Genomic DNA, 10,223 nt, shown 5'->3' with positions numbered 1-10,223 from the left:
TTCAGTAAATTAAACATTTTTAATCAGTCAATCATGGATGACAGCTTGAGAACCAATGTGCTAATGCCAAAGAAATTACACACTTAGTTCACTTTCAAATAAAATGTTCCTGATAATGTACTCACCCCCATGTCATCCAAGATGTTCATTTCTTTCTTCAATCGAAAAGAAATTAAGGTTTTTGATGAAAACATTCCAGGATTATTCTCCTTATAGTGGAATTCAATGGCCTCCAGACGGTTGAAGGTCAAAATTAGTTTCAGTGCAGCTTCACAGGGCTTTAAACGATACCAGACGAGGAATAAGGGTCTTATCTAGCAAAACGATCGTCATTTTCGAAAAAATGGAAAAAACAAACTGGCGCCACGTTCGTTCCGTAAGTTGAATAGGGAAAGCCGCGTAGGACATACAGCGCAAGCTTTTTGAAGAATACGGAAAGCGGAAGCACATGCAAGGCGATAATTTGTGGTTATAAAGCATATACATTTGTATTTTTTTTTTATTTTTTATTTTTTTAATGACCGATCGCTTCGCTAGATAAGACCTTTATTCCTCGTCTGGTATCGTTAAAAGCCCTTTGAAGCTGCACTGAAACTAATTTTGACCTTCAACCGTTTGGAAGCCATTGAAGTCCATTGTAAGAATAATCCCGGAATGTTTTCATCAAAAACCTTAATTTCTTTTCAAATGATGAAAGAAAGACATGAACAACTTGGATGACAAGGGGGTGAATAAATTATCAGGAAAAATTTTATTTGAAAGTGGACTAATACTTTAAGCTTTAACGGTTGAGAGATCTTTACATCATGCTACTTATTTTAAAATAAAATAATAATAAAAAAAGTACAAAGACCGTTGGGCTATTTAACACAATTTATTTAATGCAAATGAAAATTAAGCTGTGAAGATTAGCTGTACAGTCATCAATATATACAACAAGTTGTACTGTCTGTAAACTGAAAAATCCCATTCATCATAAAACTCAAGGAATCTTGTATTGTAATCAGATATAAATTACATTAAATCAAATAAAATACATTAAGACTGCACAACTTGTTGAATGGACTGTGTACTTCTATTAAACACACATTAACATTGACCAAAGAGATTTACAAAAAATAAAAATAAGCCAAAAATATCACAAACAAATCATTAAATAAATGCATCAAACATTCAATAGGAAAAACACTAAGTATTTTACTGAATTTGATTTTAATTTGTTATATTCACGAGTGCCATGCCCAGCAATCAACTACAGAATATGCAAATCTCAAGTTCATAAGATGCAGGTGAGAATGTTCTGCAGGCCCCTGCGAGTGGTCACAGTGCACTCCTCTTCACCTCCATCACGCTGTGTTCCAAAGTCTCCCCAGCCGCACGCAGCTCGTCTCTTCGCCGAGCAAGATTGCCACGTTCCTCTTGCAATCGCTCATGCAGCTCTATGTAGCGTCTGCTCTGCTGGTATCTTACCTCCACGTCACTGTTGCTGGAACTGGACTTCAAATCTGAAAGATGACACCTAAAATCAGTGGCCAAGGCCAAACGTTACAATCATGCATGCAAAGGTGCAGTTGCACTAGCAAATACCCAGTGAACGCAGTGCAGAGCTTCCATGTTTACGTCAGACTGTTGGCTCGTTAATGATCTCAAGGCAGTTGGGACAACAGTCACCGAGCAAACCATTGGTAGCACACTATGCTGCAATGGACTGAAATCCTGCAGTGCCCGCAAGGTCCCCCTGCTCAAGAAGGCCATCTGAAGTATGCCAATGAACATCTAAATGATTCAGAGAAGGCTTGGGAGAAAGTGCTTTGGTCAGATGAGAAAATTTAGCTATTTGGCATCAACTTGCCTTGTTTGGAGGGAGAGAAATGCTGACTTTGACCCCCAGAACATCATCCCTACAGTCAAGCATGGAGGCTAAAACATTATTTTGGGCTGAAAAACAGCTTTGGGGCTGTTTCTCTGCTAGGGGTACAGGAGGACTCACTGCATCGATGGACGGGGCCATGTACTGTAAAATTCTGGATGAGAACCTCCTTCCCTCAGCCAGAACACTGAAAATGGGTCATGGATGGGTCTTCCAGCATGACAATGACCCAAAACATACCACCAAGGCAACAAAGGAGTGGCTCAAGAAGAAGCACATTAAAGGTCATGGAGTGGCCTAGCCAGTCTCCAGACCTTAATTCTATAGAAAATCAGTAGAGAGAGCTGCGACTTCAAGACAGCCAAGAAACCTTAAAGGGAACCCTTGGTGTTAAGACTTGTATGGCTTAATATAATGTAAATGATGTCTCTTACTGAAATATGTAGTAGAAAACCCATGAAAGATTTACGTTATTTAAAAAATCCATGACATAGTTGGACAATAGGACATTTTGTTTGCGTTCTATGTTGGTGACGTCAAATGGTTGCACTCTGACACTGTCCTATTGCTATTTTTAACACAACGCAACTCAGAATACAATATACGATGCCACATTGTGCAGCTTTTGGTTGTAATTTTCAGTTGATGAGCCACAAGAAAAGCAATTTAAGTCTTTACTGCTTTAGTGATAAGAGGAGAAAAGAATGGGAAGTTGTGAAGAATGTGGACGAATAAAACTTCCTAAAGATCCGTGTTTTTGTTCTCTTCACAAGCCCTGGTGCCTTTGAGGCTTTTAGAACACCACAGCCGAAAGAGCTTACAGTTGCCGATGGATATAAGTGTATGCTTTAACCAAATGCCGTTATGGTCTGGGAGAATGCACAGTGTATGCAGGGGGTGTGGCCTCAATAGCCCTGCAGTAAGCAGGGTGCTGTGTGAATGTCAGGGTAAAAATTCAACTAAAATTGCATTAAATATGGTTGTTTTAACTAAAATTATGCTGCAAAATGTTATTTTCAACTACATTTAAGTACCCTATTATAGGCTAACCTGTAATTTTGCAAATTCCCTGTTTATTCTCATTAATTCCCATATATTCCTGCTAATTCACATATATTCCCGTTTATTTCCATGGAAAGTTTCCAGCTTTGAATATTCCTGGAATTTTGCAACCCTATTCACAACTTCCTATTCTTTTCTCCTCTTAATGCTAATAAAGCAGTAAAGACTTACATCGCTTCTCTTGTGGCTCATTGACTGAAAATTACAACCAAAAGCTGCACAATGTGGCATCGTATGTTATATTCCGAGTTGTGCATTAAAAATAGCAATAGGACAGTGTCAGTAGAGCAGTGAGTGCAACCATTTGACGTCACCGACATAGAACACAAACAAAATGCCGCCGCCCATTGTCCAAATCAGTCCAAATATGTCATGGAACGTAATTCTTTCATGGGTTTTTTACTACGTATTTCAATAAAAGACATCATTTACGTTATATTAAGCCACACAAGTCTTAACACCAGCGGTTCCCTTTAAGGATTTAGAGAGGATCTATAAAGAGGAATGTGCCAAAATCCCTCCTGAGATGTGTGCAAACCTGGTGACTAACTTCAAGAAACATCTTACCTCTGTGCTTGCCAAAATGGGTTTCTCCACCAAGTTCTAAGTTATGTTTTGCTTGGGGACCAAATACTTATTTCGCTCACTGAAATGCAAATCAATTTATAACCTTTATATAATGTGTTTTGTTTTGTCTGGATTTTTTGGTTGATTTTCTGTCTCTATCCGTTAAAATAAAACTACCATAAAATATTATAGACCTTTTGTTTCTTTGTAAGTGGCAAACTTACAAAATCAGCAGGGGGTCAAATAATTATTTCCCCCACTGTATATATATATAACTCTTATATATATAATGCTCTTGATGTCATAAGTGAAGCCACAGCACCGCTATATTGTATTCCCACACATTCTATTGAATTAATAGGAAATCCTCTGATTTTAATAAGAAAACATTACCCAACGAGTGTTTTTATATATGAAGACTCCCTGTACATCCTTATGTCGGAAATGTCCTAAAAAAAAACATGCAAAAGGTTGTTTTTGGTTTTTTTTTAATTTGGGAATTTTCCCTGCGTGGTGCTTATTAAAAGTGCAATCAAGTTATTTTTGAAATGTGTTTTTATGTGAAGTGTCTGAAAACTAATGACAACAACTTGTTCAGGTAGATATGTTACTTTCACTGCATGTGTTGCTTTATGAAACTTTCTTTGCGCTTCCAATAGAGCATCAGCAACTTAAAGCCACTGTATTGAAATATTCTCGTCTGTCTGATAGCCTACCTTCGGCAGATTCGTGTAAAACAGTGAACACTGGATCATTGGGATAGGCTCGGTTCACATCCTCCATGATCTGTTCTACTGTCGGCGGATCGGGTCGGGTCGGCAGAACCATCCGCTTCTTGCCTTTGGAACCAAAATTCATCCTGACTGGAAACGCAGCAGCTCTAGTTTTAAACACCAAGGATATGCGTTTTATAAAGAATTAAGTGTTTATATTGATGGTGAACGAAACAAACCCTTCTAGTAAATGACTGAACAACATATTTCACATGTAAACTGTTTACTATGGCACTCTCAGTGCTGACACGTCAGAGGATGTTTCAACGAAGATCTATGTGATGATTGTCGCCATCTTTTGACTCGGAGTAAAACAGCATTTGAAGAGAAGAGAGTAGAGAAGTAAAGTTCTTGCATTTTAATATTTGAAATAAAACAGTAAAAAAGCAAATGTTCATAATAATATATAGCATTGCAGGTTGAGATAATTTGCTTTGTTCAATTAGCACCATCAAAATGAACCAAATGAAAAGTTGGCCTCAAACTTTTTATTTTCCATTTCTTTAGAATAATTCACAAACGGATAATTGTCACTTAGTTTAATTTTCGATTCTACAAGTTTTTTGTTGTTGGGTCTAAGTTTGAATTTTATACAAACAACAAAAAAACACTCATTATTCTGATTTTCCATGTATGTAATTAGCATTCACAGTTGGATCATACCAGCACCACCGGGGGATGGAGTATCTATTCAGAGCATTGTAGGCCTTTATGGCCTATGGCATGTCTGACCATGCAATAATTTATCGCCTGCCCTACACTATATGTGAGACAGTGGCAACGTGCTGAGGGATGGCAAAGACAGTTTTCAGACATGAAATTCTCCTCTTTACAGTTATTTTGAGGCAGTTTCTATCGCGTTATTTAAATAACTATTGTCAAGAGCGTATTGTAGTATGGAGCCACTAAAGGGACATGGTGGCAGAAAAAATATGGGATGGGAGGAAAAAATATTTTTCAGAATTTTGCCTTCCCCCAAGAATTTTTGCATTCTCTCGCAAAACCTGATGTGATTTCGGACAAACACTTCCTGTTTAACGTCCCTCTCAGGGGCGATTCTAGGATTTTGATTTTAGGGGGGCTCAGCCCCCAATAAGGGTATGATTACAAAAATATTATTTGACTGACTGTTGCTCATTTGCAGACCTACTCCCGCACGACAAGAAAAAATGTTGTATATCCATCTACAATGAAATATAAATTATTTTAGTTTTTTAGCTTTTTATCCTTTATAATCAACAATACGGTTGGATATTCATAAAGTCACCCCATGAAAATTGATGTCATTTTAAGTATTTTAACTAACCAGCTAATGTTCATTAAGAATATAGACAAACCATGTATTAATGTAATTGTCTATTGGCAATATGATTAATCTGTTCTATATTTATTTCTATTTTTTAAAAATAACAACATGAATTATAAATTTGCCACTTCTATAAATTAAGTACAAATCTAGTATAAATAGTATAAATCAAGAAAATCAAAAATCCCTTTACTCTATGCTTACTCTAATTTATGTATCATGACACTCCTCCTGATTCATTATTACTTAATACAAAACTATATTTAATAATACAAAACAAAATAACTCCACATTCTCTCTGTGGGCCATCTAGTGCTTTCAGACAATGATGTGTCATTTCTGTGCATGGCTGCATAATGTAATGTCAAAATACATTATAATATGTCTGTAGTTGTAAAAAGTAAATTAAAATAAATCATGATCGTTTTCTGAATCTAAAGTATGTTTTCATGGGTGTTAATCACTTAGTTGTTTTTTTATTCCTACAAAATTATCACATAAGGGCTGAAGGTGAACGCAGCGAAACGTATTTGTATTGGATGAGAAACCGAGCCGTCCCGTGTGCTCCCAATGCTCCAGTAACATTACATTATGTAAACTGCAATGCATTTATGACAAAAAACTGCACCGATGCAGATGTAATATCATAGCATTAGCAATCTATCAATAACATGCACGCACACACGACACACACCTTGTGCTCTCTGATGTTCGCTCTGCTCGGCGCCCCTGCAGATTGAAAAATGCGCTAAATCCAAGCAGACTCAGATAAGGGGAGGAGCCGAAACTTGACGCAGCTTGCCGCCGTTTCAAATTAGTTTTTTTAAAGGGGACTGAAGCGATCAAAAATTTATTAATCAAATTATTTTTTAGGGGGGCTGGGCAGAAGTTTAGGGGGGCTGAAGCCCCCCTAAAAAGGGCCTAGTGACGCCCCTGGTCCCTCTGGCAGTGTTTCAGACAGCTCTGATTCTTTCATAGAGTTTTTTGAACTTGGTCTTAAGTATACACAAGTTTACAAAAAAAATGGTGCTATATAGTACTAAAAGTGGTTCTTTGACTCGTAATCATAGGGGAACCACTTTAAGCGCTGTATAGCACCAAATGTTGGTGCTTTAGTGGTTCTTCAGCGGTTCTCCACCGTTTCTTTGGGATGACTATAGCACTGTTACTGCATACAGAATCTGTTAAAGGTGATAGAGAGGATTTTTTCGTCGACTGAGAATCCAAAGACTCTTACTGAGTTTTTAAATGAGCGCATGCGTAAGAACAACCCCCCTCCTTCACAGCTCATTTCAAAGGAACGCCTCCCAAAACTCGTGCACGAGTATTGGAACACGAGTGTTTACCACCGGCATTCGCTGTGTCGTGTTTTTTGGATTCATTATGTCGGACTCACTGCAGGTAACTCATAATCTGCAGTTGTTATTCCTGTCTCCTGACAAAAACATTGCATGCAGCGCCTGTGGAGTGTGCAAAGTTACTGGAGAGTGCAGCCGCGCTCGTCTCTCACAAGGAACGTCACGGCAGTGATTGACAAGCCAGAGGGTGTTTTTAAGGCCCTACCTCGTGCACAGATGATGTATATTAATATTATTCCTTTCAGTGCACCTAATAAATAGTCTTTTATCAGTTAGTAAAGACAGTTTCAAGTAATATTGCAAAAATTTATTAAAAAAAACATCCTTTTTTTGTGAAAATGAAAATGATTTTGCTATGATTATGTAAAAAGACATTAAATCAAACTGATAAACACTGAAAGTGTTGTGGTACAACCAGTAGGAGAGAGCATTGATGTGTGAACTGAATTTGGTGATGGTACAATGTGTTACAGTAAAGTTATTGAATATTTTTCACAATAAAAAAATAATAATACATGATGCAAAAGGATGTTTTATCAAACTAAGTGTTGTAGTATGACTAGTAAGAGAAATGAACTTAATTTGGTAAAACTACAGATGTAAAATTGAAGATATTGACTTTTTTGTGTTATTGAAATTTGTTTTTGTTTTTTGTAGTAACACTTTTCAGGTTTTTCACTTTGTCTCTCAGCCGCCTGCTCAAAGAGATCAATAAGGCTCGTATTGAGGAAAATTGGGTTGTAGCTCTTCAGTTCACCAAATTCAGTTCACACATCAATGCTCTCTCCTACTGGTTGTACAACAACACTTGGTTTGATAAAATGTCTTTTTACATAATCATAGCAAAATCATTTCCACAAAATTAGTAAGTGCTGACTTGTCTCTCAGCCGCTAGACTTTTGTCCAGTGCAGACAAAGGCTTTGAGGAAAATCATGATGTAGCTCTTTGTCTACATTACTATGATTGGAAAGAGGTATCATTTGTGTTTTTAAAAAAGTTTAGCTCATAATCCAGGAACTTTACTGAACTCCTTGAGTTAAGCACTGACCGTGAGTCCAAGTTCAAAGTAAAACTCTGAACTGCTCCATTGTGAACTGCTATTTGAAACACTGCTAGCTGGACAATCACCCAAAAATGAAAATTCAATCATCATTTACTCATCCTCAAGTTGTTCTAAATCTGTATAAATATCTTTGTTCTGTTGAACACAAAGGAAGATATTTTTAAGAAAGTTTGTAACCAGGCCATTTTGGGGCACCATTGACTTCCATAGTAGGAAAACAACTCAGTTGGAACTCAGTAAGATTTGCAAGCTCCCCCTACAGGTTCCTTCAGTGAATCACACTGTCGTAAATACTCCAAGCGCAGCTCTGGACTACACCGGCTACAACACTCACCATCGCAAATGCAGTACAAGAAATCTCGAGGTGGGTAATTTTTGAAATTGTCATAATATTTTTGAAAAAGTCATAATATATACATTGTTTTTGAATTACCTTAAAGCATTTTGTCACTCTCGCGTGAACGTGAACATGAGGCGAGATTGTGTCACGTCGGCGCATCTCAACTTGCAAGTGCTGTTTTCTGCCGTAGAAGTGCCAGAGGAGGTTAGTGCATGCCTCAAACACACCACTAAAAGTCAATTAACCATCACTTTAACACATTCTTCAAAATATCTTCCTTTGTGTTCAACAGAACAAAGAAAATTAAACAGGTTTTGAACAACTTGAGGGTGAGTAAATGATGATAGAGTTTTTTGGGGGAACGCAAAATTTTGAAAAAATGTTTTTTACTCCCATCCCATATTTTTTTCTGCCACCATGTCCCTTTAACTCTCGTACTGTTGCGGGTCAATTTCACCCATTAAGATTTTTGAATTTTGGGAAACATCAGTTAACCTATGTTTTTTTTTCTTGAAATTTTGTGACTTTCTCTCATTTAGGGTCATGAACATGCATGCAAATTTTCAACACACTGATGTGTTTTGACATACACACTAAATTTTACTTTTTACTTTTACTTTTAGCCACATATGGTAAAAAATGAGCTATCATTTATTTTTTCAATCTATCTGAATTACTATATAACCTACACTGTTTTCTTGAAATTGCATACATGTTCATGACCCTAAATGAGAAATCACACAAAGTTTCAACACGCTGATGTGTTGTGAAATGTGCATACAGAAATTTTCATACTGTTCGTGGGTCAGTTTGACCCATATATACAGCCATTCAAAAGCAACTGTAAAACAGTTGAGCCCAGAATATGAACGCAATTTGTTTAATTACATGTAGTGTTTTCCTCCCATAGACAACTGTTAAGCTTAACATCGCTTAATGTAGTCTACTTATATTAAAAGTTAATGATATTAAAAGAACAAATTCTGCACAAACCAATGTTTCTGTATAGTATGCTTTATTAGTATAGTGTTTACTAAGTTTGTTCTTTTAATGTCACTGTACATTAAGCCACGTTAAGCATTTTCTTTATTGATTACATGATGTTATTCTCACAATGGCAGTAAATTATTCAGAATTCATTGATTCTTCTTATTACTTATTTTTTATCTTTTAAATTTTCCTTTCTAAAAAAGCCTACTGCTTAAATATGTTCATCATGTCTTCCAGATTTGTGGAATTGCACACTAGTCATTTGCTTCTCACTGAAAACTGAGGCCCACACAGCATTTGATCACTGCATTTATAGAAATCATTTAACTTTTTTTCTCAACATTGCAACATATCTAATCAGCTCCAAGTGAATTATTATTTGAGTTATCATTATTTGTCTTGAAATATTATTTGATGTAATGTATATGGTAAAATTTTCTGCATACTTGGATAGTTCCATTTGCAGCTTTTATGAATCATACATTTTATTTTAAACAAATTTTAATCTTTTTTATTATTAATCAAAATTTCACAGTATCTTATAATTATTTGTATATGCTTTTTCTTATGCTTGAATATGAATATGCTTTTTTCTTTTTCTTAGAAAAAAAAATAAGCATGGAGACAATGAAAATGTCTTTTTTATTATTGCACATTTGACAAGTATTTGAGTTAACCTGTTAATCTCAAAACCTAGTTGGACATATTTCAATCAGTTTCAGATTTTAATTTGAAGTCAGTGGTACACGAGAAAAAAAAAAAATCATTCCCACAATTCTGTCTTTTCAAATGCAGAATACAAAATAAAATTTACTGAAAGTTTGAAGACTTGCTTTTTTATATAATAATATTAACAATACAAAATCCCTGACAAATGCCATAAATACATAAAT

The 10,223-nt window shown here is 36.0% G+C and overlaps 1 protein-coding gene across 1 annotated transcript; it reads right to left on the bottom strand.

The window, feature by feature from the left end:
- Nucleotides 1-747: 747 nt before the first annotated feature.
- Nucleotides 748-4,415, bottom strand: c6h19orf25 (chromosome 6 C19orf25 homolog). Its single transcript, XM_067387418.1, has 2 exons — nt 4,216-4,415; nt 748-1,505 (listed from the first exon to the last, which is right to left on the bottom strand). Exons 1-2 carry the CDS (start codon nt 4,355-4,357, stop codon nt 1,321-1,323), a joined length of 327 nt encoding a protein of 108 aa, XP_067243519.1. The 5' UTR covers nt 4,358-4,415; the 3' UTR covers nt 748-1,320.
- Between the last annotated feature and the right edge of the window lie 5,808 nt (nt 4,416-10,223).

The sequence above is a fragment of the Chanodichthys erythropterus genome, chromosome 6 (assembly GCF_024489055.1).
Source record: "Chanodichthys erythropterus isolate Z2021 chromosome 6, ASM2448905v1, whole genome shotgun sequence".
Classification (NCBI taxonomy): domain Eukaryota; kingdom Metazoa; phylum Chordata; class Actinopteri; order Cypriniformes; family Xenocyprididae; genus Chanodichthys; species Chanodichthys erythropterus.
This window is presented reverse-complemented; position numbering and strand designations above follow the sequence as displayed.

Coding starts and splice junctions, on each gene's coding strand:
- c6h19orf25 (XM_067387418.1), bottom strand. CDS start 4,357: ATGAATTTTGGTTCCAAAGGCAAGAAGCGGATGGTTCTGCCGACCCGA. Junction 1,506..4,215: donor TTTACACGAATCTGCCGAAG/GTAGGCTATCAG, acceptor GTCATCTTTCAG/ATTTGAAGTCCAGTTCCAGC.